Source organism: Salvelinus namaycush, chromosome 4 (assembly GCF_016432855.1).
Source record: "Salvelinus namaycush isolate Seneca chromosome 4, SaNama_1.0, whole genome shotgun sequence".
Lineage (NCBI taxonomy): Eukaryota > Metazoa > Chordata > Actinopteri > Salmoniformes > Salmonidae > Salvelinus > Salvelinus namaycush.
Window position 1 is genome coordinate 25,214,378 of NC_052310.1, and position 27,985 is coordinate 25,242,362.

At 41.7% G+C, this 27,985-nt stretch overlaps 1 protein-coding gene across 1 annotated transcript; it reads right to left on the minus strand.

Annotated features, from left to right (window-relative positions):
- Nucleotides 1-4,610: 4,610 nt before the first annotated feature.
- Nucleotides 4,611-27,953, minus strand: smarcd2 (SWI/SNF related, matrix associated, actin dependent regulator of chromatin, subfamily d, member 2). The gene is made up of 13 exons (XM_038991553.1): nucleotides 27,415-27,953; nucleotides 25,830-26,008; nucleotides 23,458-23,497; nucleotides 23,186-23,308; nucleotides 22,753-22,872; nucleotides 18,203-18,298; nucleotides 17,528-17,629; nucleotides 13,048-13,209; nucleotides 11,375-11,472; nucleotides 10,101-10,236; nucleotides 9,478-9,600; nucleotides 9,074-9,175; nucleotides 4,611-6,712 (listed from the first exon to the last, which is right to left on the minus strand). The coding sequence occupies exons 1-13, from the start codon at nucleotides 27,562-27,564 to the stop codon at nucleotides 6,659-6,661; spliced, it is 1,485 nt and encodes a 494-aa protein (XP_038847481.1). The 5' UTR covers nucleotides 27,565-27,953; the 3' UTR covers nucleotides 4,611-6,658.
- Between the last annotated feature and the right edge of the window lie 32 nt (nucleotides 27,954-27,985).

The following is a 27,985-nucleotide window of genomic DNA, read 5'->3' on the forward strand; positions in this document are numbered from 1 at the left end:
TCCGAAATACAAATCTCTTCTTCAGTAAATGTTTTATAATTAAAATTGGAGCTTACTGCCGCCTGCTGTACTGGAGGTGTAGTACAGTCAAACACTAAACTGAAATGAAGGTAATAATATAATATTAAAAGCAAGTGTATGATCTTTTTCTGTCATTGTTGCAAATACCATAACTATTTCGAGAAGCTGTGCCAGCCAAATTTGTTGAAGACTGTAAAATCAATTTGCATGGTCCTTGGAGTGGGCCTGATGTACCATATTAGCTATATCAATACAGTGCAATATACATACACTGAGTGTACAAAACATTAGCAACACCTGCTCTTTCCATAACAGACTGATCAGGTCAATCCAGGTGAAAGCTATGATCCCTTATTGATGTCACCTGTTAAATCTACTTCAATCAGTGTAGATGAAGGGGAAGAGACAGGTTATTGAAAGAGTTGTAAGCCTTGAGACATGTGTATGTGTGCCATTGAGGGTGAATTGGCAAGACAAAACATTTAAGTGCCATTGAACGGGGTATAGAGTAGGTGCCAGGCACACCGGTTTGAGTGTGTCAATAACTGCAACACTGCTGGGCTTTTCACACTCAACAGTTTCCCGCGTGTATCAAGAATGGTCCACCACCCAAAGGACACCCAGCCAACTTGACACAACCGTGGGAAGCATTCAAGTCAACAAGGACCAATATCCCTGTGGAATGCTTTTGACACCTTGTAGAGTCCAAACCCTGACAAATTGAATTCTGAGAGCAAAAGGGTGTGTAACTCAGTATTAGGAAGGTTTTCCTAATATTTTGTACACTCAGTGTATATGATAAATCATTATTTAAGTTTTGAATGCATTTCAAAGAGACTGGCATTGAGTATATGTTCTTCGACTTATAAGTTAAACAGACTGGCTTGTCTATTCCAACACAAGTTTGTTCAAGCCAACTCCTAGCAGCACACAAGGACATACATGTGTAGTTAGTTTGGCCGTTATTGGAGAGTAATAAACAGGAAAGACCAGTCATACCGGTTTAAGCAATCCTTTTCTGTAAACGGCAACAGGCTTCTTAACCAGCCTGAACACGAACACATTGGGCTTGCACGAGAGGCCAGCTCTTAAGCCTCCTCTGTATAGCTTAAAACATAGCCTGGTCCCAGATTCGTTTGTGATGTATAATCAACACATTTAAAAGGTTAACCATTTTTTTTTTTTTTACAAACAAATCTGTATTTTGGATGTAAATGGCATGTTATGGAAGTGTTCAGACACTTTTTTTGCAATTTCACATGTTTTTGATAAACTTACACCAACCGACAATATACTTCCTCATCCTCCTTCTACAGTATGGGGGCTTGAAAAAAAACAAACAAAAGCATTAAAAACAACCAAATACATCCTTTTAGAAACGGGAACACTATCAGTATAGTGGTGCATATGTGGTACACATGAAATTGTGTTATTAACTTTATCGGCAAGTCGCACAAAATGGAATTTAACAATGTGGATAAAGTTCGGAATGAGACAATTTCACATGTACAACATCTGAAAGACCTGCATCACTGTACTTTCCATTTCTAAAATGACTTTCGTTAATGTTTTATTTGAGCAGTTGTAACAGTATTGCTTCCGTCTCTCTCCTCGCCCCTACCTGGGCTCGAACCAGGGACCCTCTGCACACATCAACAGCCACCCTCGAAGCATCGTTACCCATCGCGCCACAAAAGCCGCGGCCCTTGAAGTAGTTGTTCCCCTTGCTCTGCAAGGTCTCAGAGCGAGTGACGTTACCGATTGAAATGCTATTAGCGCGCACCCCGCTAACTAGCTAGCCATTTCACATCGGTTACACACTCATACGGCAGAATGAGAAAGTAAATCGCTGGTTGGGGTAAGTGTAGTAAAAGCAAGTGAACTAGCAACAACAAAAAAACAACAGATTGGATACTTCTACAACATGCCATTCACATCAAAAATTCCGATTTGGTTGTAAAAAAGTAAACTTCTTTAAGTTCATTGTCATGCTAAAGTTTAGCAATGACAATATGAGTTTGCTGTACAAACAGATCTAGGACCAGTGAGAAAGATAGAGGCAAAAATACACTATATATTCACAAGAAAGTATGTGGACACGTCTTCAAATTAGTGGATTCGGCTATTTCAGCCACACCCGTTGCTGATGGGTGTATAAAATTGACCATGCAATCTCCATAGACAAACATTGGCAGTAGAACGGCCTTACAGAAGAGCTCAGTGACTTAACGTGGCACTGTCATAGGATGCTACCTTTTCAACTAGTCAGTTCATAACATTTCTGCCCTGCTAGAGCTGTCCCGGTCAACTGTAAGTGCTGTTATTGTGAAGAGAAACGTTGAGGAGCAACAATGGCTCAGCCATGAAGTGGTAACCCACACAAGCTCACAGAAAGGGACTGTCGAGTGCTGAAGCACGTAAAAATAGTTTGTCCTCGGTTGCAACACTCACTCCTGAGTTCCAAACTGCCTCAAAGCAATATCAACACTAACTGTTTGTCGGGAGCTTCATGAAATGGGTTTCCATGGCCGAGCAGCCGCACACAAGCCTAAGATCACCGTGTGCAATGCCGAAGTGCCAGCTGGAGTGGTATAAAGCTTGCCACCATTCGACTCTAGAGCAGTGGAAACGAGTTCTTTGGAGTGATGAATCACACTTCACCATCTGGCAGTCCAACAGACGAATCTGAGTTTGGCAGATGCAAGGAAAAAACTACCTACCCCAATGCAGATTGCCAACTAAAGTTTGGTGGAAGAGGAATAATGGTCTGGGGCTGTTTTTTATGGTTCGGGCTAGACCCCTTAGTTCCAGTGAAGGAAGATCTTAATGCAACAGTATACAATGACATTCTAGATTCTTTGCTTCCAACTTTGTGGTAACAGCTTGGGCAAGGCACTTTCCTGTTTCAGCACAAGCGAGGTCCATACAGAAATGATTTGTCGAGATCTGTGTGGAAGAACTTGACTGGGCTGCAGAGTCCTGACCTCAACCCCATCGAATACCTTTGGGATGAATTGGAATGCCGACTGCGAACCAGGCCTAATCGCCCAACATCAGTGCATGACCTCACTAATGCGCTTCTGGCTGAACGGGAGCAAGTCCCTGCTGTAATGTTCCAACATCTAGTGGAAAGCCTTCCCAGAAGAGGTGGAGGCTGTTATAGCAGCAAAAGGGAGGACCAACTCCATATTAATGCCCATGATTTTGGAATGAGATATTCGACGAGCAGGTGTCCACATACACTACATGACCAAAAGTATCAAAAATTCAAACCTCCCATTATTGGTAATTCTGAGAGCTTAGAATGTTTTGGGGGTATGATCTTTGTGCCAATGTAAAACTTTCTCACTCATTCACGATTTAGTCATGATCATGGTAGTATCCACATTAATGTATTAGTGTTCAGAAACATATTTATAATAAGTGATTACAAAATGACAATATATTTACCATTCATTTCTAAATGGCACAGCACAATCGGAAACCCAACCAACACAAACTTAAAATGCAGCCAATAAGTTTGTGGAGTCACAAGCTTGATGTCACTGCATGCTAGGAATATGGGACCAAATACTTCACTTGACTACTTTAATACATTAAAGTGAATTTGTCCAAATACTTATGACACCTTCAAAATGGGGGACTATATACAGAGTTCTTGCATTTCTAAAACGTAAAACAGATGTATGAACACGCACTCAAATAAATAAAAAAGTGACATTCTGTACTGTCGCCTCATAAAACATCTCAAATCCAAAATGCTGGAGAATAGAGACCAAAAATGTGTAAGGTTTACTGTCCAAATAAATACGTAGAAATGTTTCAAGTATATTTATTTTACGAAATATTCCAAAGGCACCCCGAGTATATTTGTATAAAAGCTTTCGATTGAGGATACAAAACATGCAAACTTCTACAAAGATGTCGTAGAAAATCAAGCAGAACAGGCACAGCGTAACTGCTCTCTTTCACAAGAACAATTTTGGCACTGACAAAAATCTGATTTTTGGAACATTCATAGGCATTTAGACATTTTCCTAAAGTAAAAACCTGCATATAAAACATTCAAGCTACACTGAACAATTTTTTTTTTTAAACGCAGCAAGTGTTTCATGAGCTTGAAAAAAAAGTCCTGTACACACACAAAAAGCAGATTTCTCTCAGTTTCTGCACATCCAGGTTAGTGAGCATTTTTCCTTTGTCAAGATAATCCATCCATCTGACAGGTGTGGCAAATCAAGAAGCTGATTAAACAGCATGATCATTACACAGGTGCACCTTGTGCAGGGTACAATAAAAAACCACTTTAAAATGTGCAGTTGTCACACAATGCCACAGATGTCTCGAGTTGAGGGAGCGTGCTGAGTGCAGGAATGTAATCTTTTTTATAGATAATTTGGCAGTACATCCAACCGGCCTCGTGTAACCACGCCAGCCCAGGAACGCCACATGCAGCTTCTTCATCTGCAGGATCATCTGTAATAAAGCCCTTTAGTGGGGAAAAACTCATTCTGATTGGCTGGGCCTGGCTCGACAGTGGGTGGCTGCACCCCTGCCCAGTCATGTGAAATCTATAGATTAGGGCCTAATTTATTTATTTAAATGGACTAATTTCCTTATATGAACTAACTCAATAAAATCTTTGAAATTGTTACATGTTGTGTTTACATTTTTGTTCAGTATAGATTAAAGGGATAATCCAACCCCAGAAATTAAAGTCATGTAAAACCTGTAAATTTGGGGAAAGCCTGTTCTATCAGTGGGTAAAATAAAAATGGGCCCATGATTTAACTCCTAAGAGGTCAGTCTGTGAAAATCGTGTAGGAACGTATCATTGCTACATGGTTCTTGTCACTGGAGATAGTGTTATCCCCCATTACATTTAATAGTGCTTTTAAAACAATTACCTGCACTCCAGTTCGCCAAATCTGCCAATAGATGGTATGGACATACTTCTCTTGAACACATCCATCCATTTATACAGTCATCACAAAGTACATATTTTGCTTAGATGTGCTCAATCTAAACAGTGTACCAAATTATTCGACCCAGTTTCTCCTTCAAGTACCATATCACAATGCACCCTGTGTGTCTGTGGGAAAGCTCTGCACTTGCTGTGAGCCAATGACTGTATGAAGCTCTGGGCAGAGACGAACTGCAAGTTAACTCTGTTTAAGACTCCTAAATTGACAGTGCAGTTTCTCTAGGTGATTTTACAGCTAGCTAGCTACTTCACATGCTGATATTGACTGGCATTATGTTTCTTCACATAGTGTTATTTAACTGTTAATCATAGGAATGTGTGGTGGATTATCCCTTTAAGACTTACATGAAAATACAATGGTGGACAACCATATGCACATTGTGAAGTACTACTATGGTTTGGATTCCTATTAATTCAAATAACAGTTTCAGACTTCCTAAATTAAGTTAAAGGGATACTTCAGGATTTTGGCAATGAAGCCCTTTATCTACTTCCCCAGAGTCAGATGAACTTGTGGATACCCTGTTATGTTCCTGCGTGCAGTTTGGAAGTTGCTAACTAGCGTTAGCGCAATGCCTGGAAGTATATGGAAACTATTAGCATGCTAGTAGATACCATAGACTTACAGTCACTTCGCTAACGCTAGTTATCACTGGCTCGCGATACTACCTAACTTCCTTATACTGGATGCAGAGACAAACGGTATGAATGAGTTCATCTGACTCTGGGGAAGTAGAGCTTCATTGCCAAAATCCCAAAGTATTCCTTTTAGGGAGACCCCCTTGCACCCACCCAAACTGCCAATCTTCCCCCCCCTTGGAATTCAGACAGTGAAATACCCTAACAACCAATCAAAACAGCATGTAAACAGAGAAACACAAATCCAAATTGACTGCAACAGCTGGACAAAGTGGGCTCCTTTCCTAGCGAATAGAACAGCCCCTAACCATGATTTACCAGCACTACGATTTCCTGAGTGTCCTGTCCAAACATGGATTCTAGGATATTATTCTGTATTTCTAACAAGCTTTGTTTGTGTAAAGGCTACTAGGCTTTAGGTACTTTCCCTAACCAATCATCTCCATAGCTTTGAAAAACTATGGTAAAAACACACAAAAAATGGCACATAAGCTTTGGTACTGTCTAGCTGTTTTGACTCAAGTTAAGACATCATAAGCCAACGTGGGAAGAAAGCTACAAACTCATTTGTACATCTTGCAATATTATAAGGCAAATATTTGAATCAGCTGGCTGTCAAACAGTATCCCTCGTAATGTGGAGAAAGACGAGACTATAAGCAAGACCATGTAAATCATTACTTTGGTCTCAAAGTAAAAAAAAAAATGCTACTAACAGATACCAGCCAAGTACTCAAAAGCCTTTACCCTGCTGAAACCATGGCACCAAACCGTTCCCATAAGGACATAAGGCTTTGTGATTGAAAGACACATTAGCTGCAATAGTTGTAGAATAACGTATATAAACATATGCTATTACAAAGTGGTTGAAAAAGGCATTGCGAATTGATGGAAGCTGATTCCAGTTCTGTGGTTGTGTTTTGGATATGATTCATGTAAAACTGGGAGTTTAAGACAATCTTAAAATTTGCCTTGTTTTGTTTTAGTGGATTGGGGTGCTACGCCCCATAAGGACTCAGGTGAGTCGAATTCCCAGCACCTGCTCCAACTCCTGTCTTCTCTGCTGCACCTAAGACACAGAAATGTGTATATTTTTAAAGGGATAGTTCACCCAAATTAAAAAATGACATTGGTTTACTTACCCTGTTAACAGTCTATGGCCAAGGTATGACATAAATCCATGCTTTGGTTTAGTTTCCTTGGTACGGTTTCTAAATGCTAACATTTTAGCATTCGTGACACAAATCACATTCAAGTCATGGTATTGATATTAGCATTTTTTCATATCCAAATCCTCCATAAGTATCTAAAATTAAATTGTGACGCTCAACAAAGTCGCTGAGATGATTTCAAAATGATGTGCGAAAAACGCTAATATCGGTATCATCATTTCGAAATCATCTAAGCAACTTTGAGTCATAATTCAATTTGAGATACTTTTGGATATGAAAAACGCTAATATACAGTGGGGCAAAAAAGTATTTAGTCAGCCACCAATTGTGCAAGTTCTCCCACTTAAAAAGATGAGAGGCCTGTAATTTTCATCATAGGTACACTTCAACTATGACAGACAAAATGAGAAAAAAAAAAATCCAGAAAATCACATTGTAGGATTTGTTATGAATTTATTTGCAAATTATGGTGGAAAATAAGTATTTGGTCAATAAAAGTTTCTCAATACTTTGTTATATACCCTTTGTTGGCAATGACAGAGGTCAAACGTTTTCTGTAAGTCTTCACAAGGTTTTCACACACTGTTGCTGGTATTTTGGCCCATTCCTCCATGCAGATCTCCTCTAGAGCAGTGATGTTTTGGGGCTGTTGCTGGGCAACACGGACTTTCAACTCCCTCCAAAGATTTCCTATGGGGTTGAGATCTGGAGACTGGCTAGGCCACTCCAGGACCTTGAAATGCTTCTTACGAAGCCACTCCTTCATTGCCCGGGCGGTGTGTTTGGGATCATTGTCATGCTGAAAGACCCAGCCACGTTTCATCTTCAATGCCCTTGCTCATGGAAGGAGGTTTTCACTCAAAATCTCACGATACATGGCCCCATTCATTCTTTCCTTTACACGGATCAGTCGTCCTGGTCCCTTTGCAGAAAAACAGCCCCAAAGCATGATGTTTCCACCCCCATGCTTCACAGTAGGTATGGTGTTCTTTGGATGCAACTCAGCATTCCTTGTCCTCCAAACACGACGAGTTGAGTTTTTACCAAAAAGTTATATTTTGGTTTCATCTGACATTCTCCCAATCTTCTTCTGGATCATCCAAATGCTCTCTAGCAAACTTCAGACGGGCCTGGACATGTACTGGCTTAAGCAGGGGGACACGTCTGGCACTGCAGGATTTGAGTCCCTGGCGGCGTAGTGTGTTACTGATGGTAGGCTTTGTTACTTTGGTCCCAGCTCTCTGCAGGTCATTCACTAGGTCCCCCCGTGTGGTTCTGGGATTTTTGCTCACCGTTCTTGTGATCATTTTGACCCCACGGGGTGAGATCTTGCGTGGAGCCCCAGATCGAGGGAGATTATCAGTGGTCTTGTATGTCTTCCATTTCCTAATAATTGCTCCCACAGTTGATTTCTTCAAACCAAGCTGCTTACCTATTGCAGATTCAGTCTTCCCAGCCTGGTGCAGGTCTACAATTTTGTTTCTGGTGTCATTTGACAGCTCTTTGGTCTTGGCCATAGTGGAGTTTGGAGTGTGACTGTTTGAGGTTGTGGACAGGTGTCTTTTATACTGATAACAAGTTCAAACAGGTGCCATTAATACAGGTAACGAGTGGAGGACAGAGGAGCCTCAAAGAAGAAGTTACAGGTCTGTGAGAGCCAGAAATCTTGCTTGTTTGTAGGTGACCAAATACTTATTTTCCACCATAATTTGCAAATAAATTCATTAAAAGTCCTACAATGTGATTTTCTGGATTTTTTTTTCTCATTTTGTATGTCATAGTTGAAGTGTACCTATGATTAAAATTACAGGCCTCTCTCATCTTTTTAAGTGGGAGAACTTGCACAATTGGTGGCTGACTAAATACTTTTTTGCCCCACTGTAGGTACCATGACTTGAATGGGATGTGGCACAAATGCTAAAACGTTTGCATTTTTGGAAACAGTGCCAGGGAAATGAAACCAAAGCATGGATTGCAGTCATACCTTGTCCATAGACCGCTTACTGGGTAAGGAAATAATCAATGTGTAATTTGGGTGAACTATTCCTTTAACAGTGAAATGGCATGGTAAGCATTTCTTTATAAACGTCGACCAGCCCTACCTATATAAAACATCCTAAAAGTATTCATACAGGTGTGTCAACCTTGTTCCCTTTTAGTGATAGACCAATACAGAGTGTACTGCATGGATCCAACAAATATAGCCCTAATGAAAAATATTGCGACCCATCACCCATCCGATGGTGCTGGATGCCTACCTTAGAGTAGACGTATCGGCCTACAGCTTCTGGTACCCAGGGGGCCTGGTAAAACTCAGTCCTCCTCTCCTCCTCTGGGTTACCTGCCACGTCCGTCATCAACTGAAAAACAACAATACATTTACAGGTAAGTGTACAATATTTCAATAACTTGGTCCACCATCTCAATCTCCTCTATACAACATGAGAAGAGGATATGCTTTTGTGTACATTACATTCAAGGCATTGGATTCCTATACATACATTCTATTAAGTAGGACAGATGCACAAGCCATTGGATTTACATTGTGAAAATATTTGGCTATGGAAGTGTGCGGAAAGAACCAAAGAGAGAGAGGGAAGGGAGCAGCATTTTGGAATGGAATGCAGCCCTTGATGCCAAGCTATTTACAGTCAGTCAGTACCTTGAGGTCTCGACTCTGGGACTTGAGCCAGTCCTGGATGAAGTCCTGCGGGTTGTTGCTGAAGCTCAACATGAAGTCTCGCTGGGTCTTCAGCTGGTTGATGGACTCAATGGTCTCGTGGATCTGAGAAGAGTCGAGTGAGGACATGCCTGATGAGATACTAGAAATGACATGAAGAGCTGCATGTTTTTATAGTTGGAAAGGCCAGCCCTAATAAGCCTGGACCCAGTTCTGTTTATGCCGTCTTGCCAACTGTCTTGGCTATACAGCACAATCCTATCTGGGACCAGGCTAAGCACTAGCCATGCTGATTCAATGACTTCTTCATCCATCACCTAATAAGAGAAATGGGCAGATGCTCAAACATTGCACTTCAAACTAAGACCTGAGCAACAGAGGCGCTCCCATTTTACGAAAATATCTACTCACTAGTTCCGTCATGGAAGTTTTATTAGTCACTCAATGAAAACAAGCAAACACTGCAGGCTGCAGCCACTCAAAAGAAAGGGTTATTGCCAAAAGAACCCACTGACTTAAAGCAAGGGTCTGAAACATTCGGACATTATAGTGGTCAGGGTTCCAGACCTCTAAGGATCAATAAAGTTTATTCAATTCAAATCGACCTTCATCTCCAGGGCGGCGATCTCCTGCTGATTGGTAGTTGAGGACAGGAAACTATTCATCTGGGCCTTCAGAGGATCGTCCACCTCCACGTCAATGTCGTAGCACGCCGTCTTCTTCTGGTCGTTCGGGTCCACGCTACAGAGTGGCGAGAATAGAACAGAGACGTATTAAGACAGTCGTGATCGGTTTTAAGGGATGAACATAGAAAAATCCCTTTCAAAAAGTTACAGTACATTAAATGACTAAATACAGATGTAAGAAATGGTATCCCAGACTTTAGTCTGACTGATATTACTAAGCTATAGTAATAAACTACACTGCTCAAAAAAATAAAGGGAACACTTAAACAACACAATGTAACTCCAAGTCAATCACACTTCTGTGAAATCAAACTGTCCACTTAGGAAGCAACACTGATTGACAATACATTTCACATGCTGTTGTGCAAATGGAATAGACAAAAGGTGGAAATTATAGGCAATTAGCAAGACACCCCCCAATAAAGGAGTGGTTCTGCAGGTGGTGACCACAGACCACTTCTCAGTTCCTATGCTTCCTGGCTGATGTTTTGGTCACTTTTGAATGCTGGCGGTGCTTTCACTCTAGTGGTAGCATGGGACGGAGTCTACAACCCACACAAGTGGCTCAGGTAGTACAGCTCATCCAGGATGGCACATCAATGCGAGCTGTGGCAAGAAGGTTTGCTGTGTCTGTCAGCGTAGTGTCCAGAGCATGGAGGCGCTACCAGGAGACAGGCCAGTACATCAGGAGATGTGGAGGAGGCCGTAGGAGGGCAACAACCCAGCAGCAGGACCGCTACCTCCGCCTTTGTGCAAGGAGGAGCACTGCCAGAGCCCTGCAAAATGACCTCCAGCAGGCCACAAATGTGCATTGTGTCTTGTTAATTGCCTATAATTTCCACTTTTTGTCTATTCCATTTGCACAACAGCATGTGAAATTTATTGTCAATCAGTGTTGCTTCCTAAGTGGACAGTTTGATTTCACAGAAGTGTGATTGACTTGGAGTTACATTGTGTTGTTTAAGTGTTCCCTTTATTTTTTTGAGCAGTGTATGAACATGGGTTTAGGAACACTTCCAATAGGGCCGGATTCCAACAGGTATTAGATATCAGTATGGGGGCCACAACAAGAAAGCAGCTTGTGGGCCGCAAGTTTGAGATCTCTGGCATATTCCCATCCATTCCGCTCAGATCTATACAAGCACAAGGGGTAAGTGTCGATTTGGGATTGGTTATTAGCCACTCATACACACCTGATCATGTGATTGATGATGATTGGGTCAGGATGCTGCAGCAGGCCAGCCAGCTTCATGGGAATCTCAGAGAACCGCATACGTGTGCAGCCTAAAATCTGCAGTTCAGACAAGTTAAAGGGATAGTTAACCGTTTAAGTAAAGCTTATTTTTGATTTACAAAAAATAAATCCTTTAGGACAGAGGTGTCAAACTCATTCCATGGAAAGCAGAGTTTGATGTTTTGTTATTTTCTTAATTTGTGTGCAATTATGTTCCGAACTGATCAGGGACCATAATTGATCATTCAAGTACAAGGCAGGAGTGAAAACCCGCAGACACTCAGCCCTCCATGGAAAGAGTTTGATACCTGTGCTTTAGGACAGTTTCATGTTTCAACATGATAATGCACGACCCCATGTCGCAAGGATCTGTACACAATTCCTGGAAGCTGAAAACTTCCCAGTTCTTCCAATGCCTGCATACTCAGACATGTCACCCATTGAGCATGTTTGTGATGCTCTGGATCGACGTGTAAGACAGCGTGTTCCAGTTCCCGCCAATATCCAGCAACTTTGCATAGCCATTGAATAGGAGTGGGACAACATTCCACAGGCCATAATCAACAATCAAATGCAAAGGAGATGTTGCGCTGCATGAGGAAAATGGTGGTCACACCAGATACTGAGTGGTTATTTTTTACTCCTTTTTCATGATATCCACTTGGTATTTAGTCTTGTCCCATCGCTGCAACTCCCGTACGGACTCAGGAGAGGTGAAAGTCGAGAGCTATGCGTCCCTCGAAACACGAACCTGCCAAGCCACACTGCTCGCTTAACCCGGAAGCCAGCCACACCAATGTGTCGGAGGAAACACTGAACAACTAGCGACCAAAGTTCACTTGCAGGCGCCCAGCCCACCACAAGGAGTCGCTAGGACATGCCGGTTGTCAAAACCCTCCCCTAACTCGGCGACGCTCGACCAATTGTGTCCCGCCTCATGGGTCTCCCGGTCGTCTGTGACACAGCCTGGGATCGAACCCGGGTCTGTAGTGATGCCCCATGCACGGCGATGCAGTGCCTTAGACCGCTTTTTTTTTTAAAGGTATCTGTGAGAAACTGATGCATATCTGTATTCCCAGTAGTCAAGGGCTTGATGACAAGTTGAACCAGGTGTGCTAACGGCTGGAGGTCACCGCGGAGAGGTTTGAAAATCCCTGCTTTAGGACAACTGTTATCACACACATTCCACCAACCTAAATGGGCTCTACGTAGGAGTTTCATTCATTGTGGAGTTACTTTTTGTTTGCTGGTATTTCTACATGTTTGTGTTGTATTTATGTCAAGTTAAGTTGACAAATGGTTGAGAGCTTTCACAATTGCTCTCTAAGGCTACATGACAAGTAATGTTTAAATTACAGTTTACCCCCCCAAAAAACACATTTTGTTATTGTTTTTATCCCACAAAAGTCTACATTTGAGCTGTAATCTATTTAGGACTGTGTGGTTTGTTGATCATACTATATCTACATTAAGATAATTCTGCAGGCCTCAAAAAACATTGGCGAACATCCAAAGTCAACACTGACAATGTTCAATTGAGATGAATTATCCCTTTAAGACGCGAGGCCCTTTGCGCCACTAGGTGCCATCATGAATAAGTAAGTCATCCCTTTAAGCATTAAGGGCCAGCACCTGTCTGAAGTAGCGGTTGCAGTTGATGTACTCCTTCTCGTGGCTGTCCTGCAGCTTGTTGTTCTTGATGTAGAGCCACAGCGCCTGCATGATGCTAGCCCGTGTCTGGGTGTGTACACCTAGCAGCCTGGCCAGTCTTGGGTCCAGCTTGTACTGTGGGGGCTGTGTGAAGAGGAGGTGGTGAAAGAAGAGGTAAAGGAGGGAGGGGAGAAGGAAAAATGCAGAGGAGAAAAGGAAGAGGGAGATGAAGGCTTTAGGCCAACATAGCCAATTGGAGAACAGATAAACACACTTTCCCATCACGTCGTCTCTGTGGGTTACTGGAAATTTAAACATCACTATTCAACCCTCAAAATCAACATGCAGATATTAAAAACACGTGTTTGGAAGTATAATACTTCAAATGTGGTAATGCCAGTTTGGCTTTTAAAATTGGCACGCCTCCACTTCCCTAAAATGAAATACATATTGCGAAAGGGCTGACAGTCACACATCTGCCATGCATCCTTCAGTTGACCTTCCCCCATATCTATTATCAGGATCATGTTCATTACGGAAAGCAACGGAAAATCTTTTAAAACATTTTGCAACGGAAAACAAAAATGTGTGTTTCTTACTGGACAGTTAGTCCCTCCCTGTTTCAGTCAGTTTTCTTTGGTTTGGTGCCTAATTAATAATAATAATTATTGATTGGATTTATATAGCACTTTTCTACCAACTGAGGTACTCAAAGTGCTTTACGTAGTAGGGGGAAACTCACCTCATCCACCACCAATGTGTAGCACCCACCTGGGTGATGCACGGCGACCATTTATGTGTCAGAACGCTCACCACACATCAGCATTCAGTTGGAGAGGTGAGGAGTGATCTGCCAATTAGGAATGGGGGGGATGATTAGGTGGCCATGATGGAATTGGGCCAGGTTGGGAATTTAGCCATGACAACGGGGTTAACACCCCTACTCTTACGGTAATGCCATGGGATTTTTAATGACCACAGTGAGTCAGGACACCCATTTAAAGTCCCATCCGAAAGATGGCACACTACGTAGGGCAATGTCCCCTTCACTCTCCTGGGCGATTTGGATCTCCTTAGACCAGAAGCCCTTCAACACCACTTCCAGCAGCATCTGGTCTCCCATCCAGGGACCTACCAGGACCGACACTGCTTAGGTTCAGAGTTGAACCAGTAATGGGATACAGGGTGGTATGCTGCGGGCAAACATGACCCTGATAACGTCTGAGTGACTACGTAGTAATAACAGTCAAACATACATCACAATTTTATGAACAAAATTGTCACCCTGTGATCGCATGTGACATTTCACCATAGCTACTCTGGTTTATTGGTACTGTAATGTCTATGTGTTACCATGCCGTATTACACGTCTGTGTGTCAGTATTAACTTAGTTTTTGGAGAGATTGAGATCTTTTCAGTGATAAGCACAATTAATATTAGCAGCACAGATGCACCGCTCTGTTCAACAGTGGGAAGGATACTCTACACACAGCCTAGAGCTGGTGAGCTGCGGGGGAGCAAGGGATGAGTGTGGGCAGACAGGCTCTGCTCTGGCGCCGCCTCTGATCATACTCTTGCTTCCCCATAGCTAACCAGTCACCACCAGCCTTTATTTAGCTACCCTTTGACTGGTTAGGAAACAAGCTGCTTTACGAAATAAAAACAATAGCAGCATTGAGTTTAATAGTTAACAGTCTAGCTAAGTTTTTCTCCCCCTTGAGTATAGAAAAGTAGGCTGGCTTTGAATGTGTAGTCTCGCTCAACCCTCCCACATTCCCCACTGCATTTCATAGCCAGGTTCTGTAGCCAAGTCTCCCTCTTTTCCTCAGATCACCGCCTGATTCTAGCCCTTACCGTTCAAAAGATATGACCAATAGTACGGTTGCGTTTTCTTTCCCAAGCGCACTGGCGGGTCGCATTTATATTCATAAAGCATAGCGCGGGACAGTTCAAAGACTATGCTTCTTGCGGACTGGACCGTTAACCATTTGTTTAGGCTACACCTTGTTCAGTCATGTTCTTATTAGCCAACTTTAAATCTAAGAATTTTATTCGTCAAATGCGCGGAATACAACAAGTGTAGACCTTACCGTGAAATGCTTACTTACAAGCCCTTAACCAACAATGCAGTTAAGAAAAATATAAACTAAAGTAGATATTTTTTTATTTTGTAACTAAATAATGAAACTATATACGGGGGAACCGGTACCAAGTCAATGTGTGGGGGTAAAGGTTAGTTGAAGACATTTGTACATGTAGGTAGGGGTAAAGTCACTATGCATAGATACTATAGTAGTAGCAGCAGTGTAAACTGCCTAGGGCTTGTTCAGCAGGACACAATGTTTTGGAACTTTCAGATAGCATAGTTCTATGTAGAACAATGCAAAATGGCCTAAACCCTCCCCTATACCTAAAATAATAATTATAACAAAGTGGATAGCAGAGAACATACTCTCACTTCTTGGACAGACCAGAGACTTGGATATGCCGTTTTACAAACGGTTCTTCATCCTGTAAGCATTTTTATAGCGCACAGGGCTGCGGCCCAAAAGGTTGTGGGTTCACATACCACCATGGACAAGAGTAGGGGAGGAAAGATCTCCTTTAGAGTAAAAGCATTGCCTGAATCGATCATCGTATTTGCAGGCCCGAGAATTTTTGTCTTCTATAAACATTTCATGCAATTCTATGTAACTTTACATATTAGTTGAATATCTTTTTAATACCACACAAAATTACAGGCTAAGAAATGGACAGAGATATAGGCCTGTGTTCATATTATCATATTTCCCCAATGCCAAATCAGCGTGTGTCTTGTCCGCAGTTAATTTAATCTGAGACGTCATTATGAATCTGAGCATGGTACTTTCAAAAGTTAGGCTTACCTTTCCACCCCAGAAGGTAGGCCTACCTACACAGATAAACGTAAGCTTTAACTGCTGGCTACTGTTCTTCGGTGGCTTAACCCAATCAGAGGTCACAAGTGTTTCCCAAAAAGCTGTCTGGGTGAATAGCTTAAATCAATCCATAGTGACAGAATTAGATTACTTCCCAAGCAAAGTCGGCCTCTGAACGTCAAAGAAACTAGCTTATTGGGAGGTCAATAACATATTGTTTTTAATAAAATCAAGTATAGCAGTAGCACGCTATCAAAGTTGACCTCCGGTCCTCCTCATCTCCGTGCTCTCCTTCTCAAAACTTAACAGATTGTTAGTGAATGTTTTGGACTTGGCCTAATCGAAAATGATTTTAGGAAGAAACCTTTGACTCTCCTCCTGAACTGCCACTGTAGCCCTAAACAGCACAGTCATTGGTTAAGCAGCACACACACAAAAAAAGTGTTGGATCTGCAATAGCAGAGCAGGCTGGGGCTCAGGGTTGGAATATCCATTGCCGTGTATAATGCAGCCTAGTTTTATTTACACCATCCCAGCAGCAATCTTAGAAATATAACTCTGCTCTGTCCCTCTGAGCATGCACTTTGTAGCCTATAAGCTATGGATCACTTGATTGAGACCACACTAATTAGCCTATAGGCACACTTGATATTGAGCACCCAGTGGAGAATCAGAGATGAGGGGCGGCATCGGCACACATCGATATATAGCCTCATGAGCAACTAAATCTGAAACACTGAGAAATATCAACATTTCATCAATTACATGACCCTCCCCTGCCTGGACAATAGGTAAAAAAATATATATATAAGACAATGACCCAACACACATCTAGGCTGTGTAAGGGCTATTTGACCAAGGAGAGTGATGGAATGCTGCTTCAGATGACCTGACCTCCACAATCACCCGACCTCAACCCAACTGAGATGGTTTGGGATGAGTTGGACAGCAGAGTGAAGGAAAAGCAGCCAACAAGTGCTCAGCATATGTGGGAACTCCTTCGAGACTGTTGGAAAAGCATCCCAGGTGAAGCTGGTTGAGAGAATGCCAAGAGCGTGCAAAGCTGTCATAAAGGCAAAGTGTGGCTACTTTGAAGAATCTAAAATATATTTTGATTAACACTTTTTTGGTTACTACATGATTCCATATGTGTAATTTCATAGTTTTGATGTCTTCACTATTATTCTACAATGTTGAAAATAGTCAAAATAAAGAAAAACCCTTGAATGAGTAGGTGTGTCCAAACTTTGGACTGGTACTGTATATGTCATATTTCTCTTTTTGGGAAGAGAATAGGATGTTATGCAGAAAAATGTTGGTAGGACAAGGCTATGGATGTTTGTGCACATCGAAGTCAGTGATTTATGTTTACTATAGGTTAATGAGGCAATACAAATGTGATGTGACTAAAATGAAAGGCATGTATAGTAGACTAAAATGGCCAACTGCCATTTTGACAATAACTAGACTAAATCATTATTCAAATGACAAATGTGACTAAGACTTAATAGACTAAATCAAATTTAAGTGCACAAAATATACACTGGTGTGTGTGTGTGTATACCTGGTGGTCCAGCATTAGGAGGAGGGTGCATTTCACGCTCACGTCCCCTGGTCTCTTCACCTGGAAGCCGTCTGTCTCCTGGGTGGTGGGCATCCTGTGCCACTGAGAGAATACAAAGAGAGTTTAGAACTGTGGGTCATATTAATTAGTGCAAGACATTTTGCAAACCAAATTCAAAACAATTGTTTATTGGACAAGTTTAGCAACTCCCTCCACATTCAGCTTGTTTTGTGCCTATTGAATATAACCCAGAATCATGTTCATTAGGCACCAAATGGTAGAAAACGGACAAACAGGGAGGGTCTAACTGCACTTGTCCAATAAGAAACTAATTATCTTTTCCGATGCAAAACATTTTCCGTTGTGTGTCCAAAAGAACTTGACAAGGTGCAAAAACAGCACACTAACATCTATTCTTCTTTAGTGTGGGTTTTATTGAGATTTTCTTCATGCAATCCGTTCTCTACATAACCATCCCTCCACACCATTTGTAGGATCAACATGGCTGTCTGCTACATGTGTTATTATATTGGAGTTTCATTACGGTAAGCCTTTCATTACCCAGGCTTGTCTGACCAATTGAACAGTAATGGCAATTTGAACGCTTGTTCAGGGGTACTATTCTAAAAACGTTGTCAATGTAGTTGACAAAGTATGTATTGGTGTCCTTCATACCTCTACCAAGTGGTTATCAGGTCCATACAGTTCCTTGTCGAGCTCAATGACCAGACTCTTAAAGAAAGACGAAAACTTCCTCTTCTGTTTCCCAGGCTAGGAATAGCATGTGCGGAAAGAATAGAAAACAAAATCATTCACACAGGTATTTTTTGTTTTACAGTGTTTTGCTACAGCTGCATTGTTTGGTACCTACCACATTAGGGGGCTGTGGCTGGCGAAAACCTAACATTCTGGGAGAAGTTGGCTAAGTTTACACCCCCCCAACAAAACTCACCCCTGCCAATTACTTTTTGCGCAACATGTCCCCTCTCACCCCTTCCCTCTCTCCTTCCTACACACACTCTAACCACTGAAGCAATGGAAAACAAGAAATAAATCCCCCCCTTTTTAATGTGGCTGCAGCCAAGCCAGTCATCGCATGCGTTCCAAATGGCACCATATGCCATATATAGTGCACTACTACCATAGGTCTCTGGTTAAAAGTAGTTCACTATATAGGGAGCCGTTTGGGATGCAGTCAATGACTGTCAGCTGGAAGATGAGAAGTATGAAGCGTGCATGTCGACTCATGGCACGTAGCAGAAAGAACGAGCCATGGTTTCAATTCCTTGTTTCGGAGAAAAGAGGAACATGAGAGAAAAACGGAAAAAACATCTGGCTGGGTAGTGTAAGCCAAGGACACAGGCCAACAGAATTGGAGAACGCTGAAGTTAAGTGCCTAAAATATTTTTAGAGACAGGCTCAGGTAGTAAATTGTAAAAAAGGGGCATTAGATTCAGATGAAATGGTGGGGGCGAAAACAATATTTCTGAGCATACTCAACACCACACGTATTTGGACAGTTAAGTAAAAAAAATTGAATTTGGCTCTATGCTCCAGCATTTTGGATTTGAGATCAAATGTTTCCTATTACCATTTAGAAATGAAGGCACTTTATGTACTAATCTCCCCCCCATACAAAGTAATAAGTATTAGGTCGAATTCACTGATAATGTGAAAAGTTTAGTATTTGGTACCATATTCCTTATACACTGTAGCCAGGGTTCCATACAATTGGCGACAGATTTTCATGTGAATATTCTAAATTCTGTATGTAAAGAAAAATAGGCAAATTGGTTTCCATCAAACTGACTTTTTGCAGATAAACAGCTGTGCATGACGACGTAGTATCGATATTTATTGGACATTTGCATAAAGCTCATTACCGTGCACTTTATCCACCATAAGTCATAAACTTATGAACTTTAAAACTTATTTCAGCCTATAAACTCTGCAACTCCCCATTTTAAAATCGCACGACCCTGAGTTTCCCAGCGAGATGGTTTTAACATCAATATTTGTGCATAAAAGCATATCCACCGCAAATGTCGCATAATCCATTTCACCAACAACAAAATGATCTACCAAATTTCCTGGTCAAATGACCTGTCATTACTTTTTATTTTTTTTATGCGTCAGGCAAATCATCTGCATGAAATGGTTGTAAGGAAATGTGGTTAATGACTACATAAAGCTTGTGTCTCTACAAACTTGGATGCATTTGTAGTGGAGATTTGATATCCACTCCAAATAAAGTTGTAACATACACTATGTTCTGAATGTAACGGAGATAAGCGAGAGAGAGGTCATACGCACTAAAATAAAGCTGGAACATATTTTCTAAAATGTATGTATTACAACAGTTATAACAGTTAATGGTTTTTGATCATGGCTGCAGCTTTAATGGGTGGCTCCAATTTTCCCATTTCTGTCTAATCGCTGCAGCCTCCTATACAAACAATATTTCCAACAGAACATTCAGTGACACTATTTGGATAGTCCATCTGTAGATGGTCTATAGTTGCTCAATTAACTATCAACAAATGTTAAATTACTATCAACTAACCCCTACCTGAGATATCTACTGCAGCACTCATCCTCCACATACAACACCCATTCTGCCATCCACATTCTGCTAAAGATTTTCCAAAGCGCACACATCCCTGGGTCGCTCATCTTTTCAGTTTGCTGCAGCTAGTGACTGGAACGAGCTGCAAACCAAACTGGACAGTTTTATCTCCAGCTCTTCACTCAAAGACTCAATCGTGGACACTAACTGACAGTTGTGGCTGCTTCGCGTGATGTCTTGTTGTCTCTACCTTCTTGCCCTTTGTGCTGTTGTCTGTGGCCAATAATGTGTGTACCATGTTTTGTGCTGCTACCATGTTGTTGTCATGTGTCGCTACCATGCTGTGTCGCTACCATGCTGTGTCCCAGCCCCCCGTCCCCACAGGAGGCCTTTTGTCTTTTGGTAGGCCGTCATTGTAAATAAGAATTTGTTCTTAACTGACTTGCCTAGTTAAATAACTCCTTTTTTTATAGTTTGTTTTGGTTGCGTTTCAGATAATGTTTTGCCCAGTAGGAACAGAATGGTGAATAATGTAGTGTCATTTTGAAGTTACTTTTATTGTTAGTAAGAATAGAAGATGTTTCTGGACACTCCTAAATTAATGTGGATTCTACCATGATTATGGAAAGTCATTAATGAATCATGATGAGTGAGAAATGTAGAGGCACAAAGACCATACCCACTGAAAAATGCTTACCTCCCCTGTTATTGTAATGGTGAGAGGTTAGCATGGTTTGTTGTAGGCCAACCTCAGTCATCATGATTTTTCTTAATCATGGCATTATCAAGGTTTATTTAAAAGGTGTTCAGAAACATCTTATCTACTCATTTAGAAAGAAAATTACTCTGGTCATCAATCAATATTCTGCTCCTATTGGGCAAAACATAACTCAAAACACAAACCTAAATCGAGTTTGTCGAGTCAGAAGCTTGACGTACTCATTGCGTGCTAGGAACATGGGTACAAATACTCAATTTTTTACTACTAAAATGAATTTTCCCAAATAATTACGACTTCGTCAAATGGGGGGGACTAGATATACAGTGCATTCGGAAAGAATTCAGACCTTGACTTTTTCCACATTTTGTTATGTTACAGCCTTATTCTAAAATTGATTCAATTGTTTTTCTATACAGTATCTACACACGATAACCCATAATGACAAAGGAAGAACAGGGCAGGAAATGTTTGCTAATTTATAATTAAAAAAATTAAATACCACACTTGCATAAGTATTCAGACCCTTTACACAGTACTTTGTTGAAGCACCTTTGGCAGCGATTACAGCCTTGCGTCTTCTTCGGTATGAAGCTACAAGCTTGGCACACCTGTATTTGGGGTTTCTCCCATTCTTCTCTGCAGATCCTGTCAGGTTGGATGGGGAGCGTTGCTGCACAGCTATTTTCAGGTCTTTCCAGAGATATTCAATCAGGTTCAAGTCCAGGCTCTGGCTGGACCACTCAAGGAAATTCAGAGACTTGTCCCAAAGCCACTGCATTGTCTTGGCTGTGTGCTTAGGGTCGTTGTCACGTTGGAAGGTGAACGTTCGCCCCAGTCTGAGGTCCTGAGCCCTCAGGAGGAGGTTTTCATCAATAATCTCTTTGGACTTTGCTCCGTTCAGCTTTCCCTTGATCCAGACTAGTCTCCCGTTTTCCTCCAGACATGACGCTTGGCATTCATGCCAAAGAGTTCAATCTTGTTATCATCAGACCAGAGAATCTTGTTTCTCATGGTCAGAGTCTTTAGGTGCCTTTTAGGAAACTCCAAGTGGGCTGTCATGTGCCTTTTACTGAGGAGTGGCTTCCATCTGGCCACTCTACCATAAAGGCCTGATTGGTGGAGTGCTGCAGAGATGGTTGTCCTTCTGGAAAGTTCTCCCATCTCCACAGAGGAACTCTGGAGCTCTGTCAGAGTGACCATTCGGTTCTTGGTCACCTCCCTGACCAAGGCCCTTCTCCCCGATTTCTCAGTTTGGCCAGGCAGCCAGCTCTAGGAAGAGACTTGGTGGTTCCAAACTTCTTCCATTTAAGAATGATGGAGGGCACGGTGTTCTTTGGAACTTCAATGCTGCACAAATGTTTTGGTACCCTTCCACAGATCTGTGCCTGTTTTCCCTTTGTCATTTTGGGGTATTGTGTGTAGATTGCAGAGGATTTTTGAATTAATCAATTTCAGAATAAGGCTGTAAGGTAATTAAAAATGTCTGAATACTTTCCGAAGGCACTGTATAAAGTGCTTTCATTTCTAAACTGTAAAACAGTTTGTATGAAAATCCCCTCGAATGAAAAGGTGACATTTTGTACTGTCGCCTCATGAAACATCTCAAAACCCAAAACGCTGGAGCATAGAGCCAAATTTTAGGTTCTGTCCAACTACATATGGTGTTGATTGTACATCGCAAAAATAACATGCTGTTATACGAGTATAACAAACAAGCTCTATGGATGCAGTTTTATTCAGGTATCGTTTCCTCCGCTTTAAAAAAATGTTTCCCTACATGGTGGATGACGACCAATACCTACTGGCTTGTGACTTACGACTAAGCTTTGGCTAGAAATATGACTTCATTTGTCTTGTGTGGTTTTAGGTGGGTGACGTCACAAGTTTTAGGCTAGCTACCACTGGCGTCAGATAAACAGACACAGTTGGGTCACTTACATCCTCAAGGAGTTTTCCCTCCACCCTTAGTTCCCAGGATGACACTTTTTCTGCCTCTTCGCCTTCTGGCTTGCCGGGTGTGTAGGTGTTGGATATGTAGATCCTCAACTTTCGCTTTTGCTGAGAGGGAGAGGTAAACAAGAGCACACATCACAACCTTACAAAGAAAGTGTTTCCCATACCTATACCACTGTTGGGGAGGCCACCCTTCCTAGTTCTCTTGCCTGACATATCTAAAATAATTTTTGCAGATCTAGACAGACTAAAATAATTTGACATAAACTGGATGTTGCCCTGGATTTCGCTTTGGGAGCCTTTGTATACTGACTGAAGAGGAATCTAAGGGAAACACTGGAAGACCAAATTGTGTTAATTGATCAATGTATGATTATTATCTTACAATACCATACATACAAATGAGTTTGAGCTGTACCGTAATGGGCTTTTTGATGGCTTCCTGGATCTCCATGCGTTTGCGGGCGATGGTCTGGTCCAGCTTCCTCTCAAAGGCCAGCAGGTCCATATAGGCCTCAGACTCTGGAACCAGGTCTCGGATCTGGAACAAGGAGGATTCAATATGTGGGGGATATGGGGTCTTCCTCCCCATTCGGGAATAAATGGATCGATCCAGAGCCATATACTGTAAGCATATCTATGGTTTTAGATCAAACTATTATTTTTCAAGGGGGCAACGTTTATACTCACCCTCTGTGGTAGCACCTTGTCGGCCATCCTGCGCCTTTTGCTGCAAAAACACAAATCGAGACAAAGAGTTAGATCTTCACGCATCTTTAATGGCATATTGTAAGGCAATTAGAATGTTGGCTATTTAAACAGAAACACCTTTATGATGATAGCTACACTATTCCACACAGGGAAAAGCTAGAGGATTGGGATGTGTTCCTTCAGGTAAAACGTACCAAAATGTTTTGCAACATTTCTTATTGGACGACTTCAGATGGTACCGCCACGTTTCAATATGTTTTCTTCCGCTTCGTGCCTACTGAATATGACCCTGATGCCTGTTCAGGCTCACAACTCTTTGGACCCAAAGGCTAACACTTATCACAATTTAATCAACAAAAGCTTTTGTTTTCTTTGATCGAATTAAACTAGCTCCACCTTGCTTAAAAGTAAATCCAATTATTCAGGGACTTTCACTGTCAGCCCTTGGTTCGACTCGCTAATCAAGTGCCAAGGATCTAATATATACTGAGTAAAAATATAAAACGCAACATGTAAAGTGTTGGTCCCATGTTTCATGAGCTGAAATAAAAGATCCTAGAAATGTTCCATATGCACAAAAAGCTTATTTGGCAAAAATGTGAACAAATTTGTCCAGAACCCTATTAGTGAGCATTTCTCCTTTGCCAAGAAAATCCATCCACCTGACAAGTGTGGCATATCAAGAAGCTGATTAAACACTAGAGCTGTTGCCAGAGAATTGAATGTTCATTTCTTTACCATAAGCCGCCTCCAATGTTATTTTAGAGAATTTGGCAGTACGTCCAACCGACCTCAACTGCAGACCACGTGTAACTACGCCAGCCCAGGACCTCCACACCGGCTTTTTCCCCTGCGGGATCGTCTGAGACCAGCCACCCAAACCGCTGATGAAACTGAGGAGTATTTCTGTCGGTAACAAAAGCCCTTTTGTGTGGGGTAAAACATATTCTAATTCCCTGGGCCTGGCTCCCCAGTGGGTGGGCCTATGCCCTCCCAGTCCCACCCATTGCTGCACCCCTGCCCAGGCATGTGAAATCAATAGATTAGGGCCTAAATGTATTTCAACTGACCGATTTCCTTATATGAACTGTAGTATTAAGTAAAATCGTTGAAATTGTTGCATCTACATTTTTGTTCAGTATATTTTGAAAACTACATTCAAAAACACAAGACCCTTGCGGTAAATCAAAATGATAGAAATAACCACCAGAAATCCATCCTCCCAAACATTTACAAGCAGATGACCTCATTCCATTTTGAGGTAAAAAAAAAAAAAAAAAAGATGCCCTTGTCCACGTGGCTCTGTCTGGCAGTGGTCATGGGACGTCTTCTTTGTTTTTAACTCCTCTGTGCAGCAGATTGTGTGGAGCAACAGACAGAACACTGACTGAGAGGACAGGGGTACAAAAGAGTCTTTCAGTAGTGTCCCTACACCACCGTCACTATCAAAGACCCTGGAAGGATCCCAAAAGACCGTGACCGTCTGTCTTGTGTGTCATTAATGTACCACCACACGGCTGACTTCTAGTACTGTGGTGTACACTTAATGGTCATAAAGGGCTTGTACTTGTTTGTGGGGGATCACATGGTGCTCTATTAGTTGTGGTTACCAGATGCATTATCATTGACAGTAGTGCAGTTAGGTTGCATGTCTTCATGACATGAAGTATTCAGCATTCAAACTGCATCATTCATTCAAAAATAACTGTGCCTGAGAATTCACCAAGAACGATAACCTGGTATAGACAATAGCCGTGTCCGAATAATCATACTAGCTTTCTAAATAGTAGGCCTTTTAGGTATGTGAAATTTCGAAAAGCGAGTATGCTTAAAATTCCAGGATGTTATTTTCCTTTTGGCTTTTCATCTAGTAGAATTCGCTGCACATTTTTGAGGAATAAAAGAGTATTTCCAGACTCACGTGTGTGTGTGACAACAGCTGATAATGAGATAAGGGCACACGTTGTACCCAAATGAACGAATGGCGGGAATCAGCGCAATTTCACATTAGATGATGCATTCTCAGGATGGGTGAGCCTAGTATGTTGATATTTGTTGCTTACTGCATTCATTTTTACTAAGCAGTATGTTCTAAATAGTATGTAGTTCAATTAGTAAATAGTGTGTAGTTTTAGTAAGTAAGTAGTAGGCATGACAGATTTCAGACAAGGCCAATGTCTGGCAAGACCAAATATATTTGTGTACAGCCATAATCCTCAGTCATGGTTAATCAATATGCTGTGCAATGGTGCCCCACAAACCCCACCACCACTACAACAACCCTGATGTCCCCTTTTAAAAACAGACTGTGTGCCCCCCAGACAGTCCACCCAACCCACCCCCTAACTCACCCACGCCTTGGGCCTCCCAGCCCCCCCTGCGGTTGTTGTTGAAGGAATCGCTTTCGGGAGGCGTCCATGGCTGATTGCCCCATTCCTATGCGTAAGGGCATGTTCCCGCCCCCATAAGAGGGTCCAGGGCCCCCAATTGGCCCCATCGGGATCCCCCTGTTGGGTGGCATACCAGGGTGCTGGAAATTAAAAGCACAGGGGGACAGAAAGGGGTTACATTTATGGCAAACTGACAACTTTCTTCCTCACTAAAGTGATCAATGTTTGTTATGATATCTTTCAAAGAGGAACCATGTATTAGTAATACAAGTTTACGTAGCCTAACACATTATGCATGAACTAGCTACATATAGTCATGCATACGGCGGTGATGAAAAAGCTTGCATTTCGGCTGCCTGTTAATTTGCAAACTTTGTTTTCCAACAACTGACAGTAGCCAGCAAGCAACCACGTGATGTATGATTAGCTGTATGAAGCTAGCCATAATAAGGATTATCCACAATCGTTTAATTTGCGGTTGGCCTTTAAAATAAAAGTCTCCAATTGAAAGTAATTCAAACGGATAGAAAATAGTGATATCATGCCATATTTGGACTAGATAAGGCTAGAATATTTTTATATAAATTAAACAAAAGACAATTAGTTCATTTGAAATCACACTGTGGATGTATTAGACTTTAGAATTGCATTGGGGCATATTTACATGCAGTGTAAAGCCTAACCTATGGACTGTGCACCCATTAAATGGGGTTTCACACAACACAACTGTATAGAGTTCACACAAATATAAGCTCTTACCGTGGGATTTCGAATGGAAGGGGATCACCCTTCCAATCAGTCTATTGGACATTCATATTGCACTGTACAGCAGTTTTTAACAGTCACACAATAAGAGATAAGACGCTATTATTTGAGTATGACTGAGTAGGCTGATACCCCATTTCATAGGTATAACATCCATAGGTTAGGCTGTACAGTGCACGTGAGTATGCCCTAATGCAATTATAAAGTATAACACAGTTAGTGCAATTAACAGATTTGTACTTGTGTAAAATTAACTCATTGTCTTTTGTTGAATTTATTTAACATTCCGACTTTGTTAAGCATTATCGAGTCCAAAAACGGCATTATTCCACTATTTGTATCCGTTTGAATCACTTTCAAAGGGGGACGTTTATTTTGAAGGCGAGCCGCAAATTACACTATTGTGGCTAGCTTCACATAGGTATGATCAACTACTCACGCCGCGGTCAGTTTTTCACTTTCTTGAAATGCGGAAGTTGCCAGATTAAATTAAAAGTCAATATACCACAGATTAATAGGAAACGCTAATTAATTTTCTAACTACAGTAGCTGCAATGCCACTTGTCTGACACTTACAGCATTGTCTAGCTAACTTTACTAGCTAGTAGTTAGCCTAACCCAACACTGTTTTTGTAACATGATAACGTTATACAGTAACGTTGCTTAACTTGTCACTAAGTAATATTACTTGCCATATTTTAGCCAATAAAGCAACGTTATCACGGTAAATGATATGCAATTAGTTACAAGTTAGCCGAGGGGAAACCTCTCGACAAGTTACCTGATGGTACTGAGGAGTGGCATTCATGGCTCGGAAACCCGAATTCTGTTGGATCCCTGGCATCCTCATTCCACCGCCTGCATGTCCAGCGTTCATGGGGTTAACACTGGGGTTCATCTGAGTAGCCGGAAAGCCCCCTCTTGAAGCCATTTTCGGAGCTACAAGTGGTGGTAGGTCGCCGTGAAGTTTTCGGTGTTGAGAACAAGCTGTCTTGCTGATTGTACACAGGCCAAACGTTTATTCTCCACGCGTGTTGACAGTTGTGTAGCTAGTAAACATTGCCACTAAAAAGCTAGCCAACTGAGCGTAACGTTACTAACGTTAGCTAGCTAACCAGTTCCGGGGTGTTTATTTGCGAGTGATGCCCGACGGTCGCTTTACTCCTTCCTACAAAGTGGTATATTTGTATCATCCCCTCCCCAAATAGTTGAATTTGTCAGGCCAATTTATATTAATGGTCACAAGAGCATGTTGAAGAGTCTGTCCAATGTCTGAAGATAGAAGTGTGTGCGCCGTGTCAACTGCCAGTGCCGCCTCCTACTAGCTAGTTGTTGCCAGATTGGCTGAAACC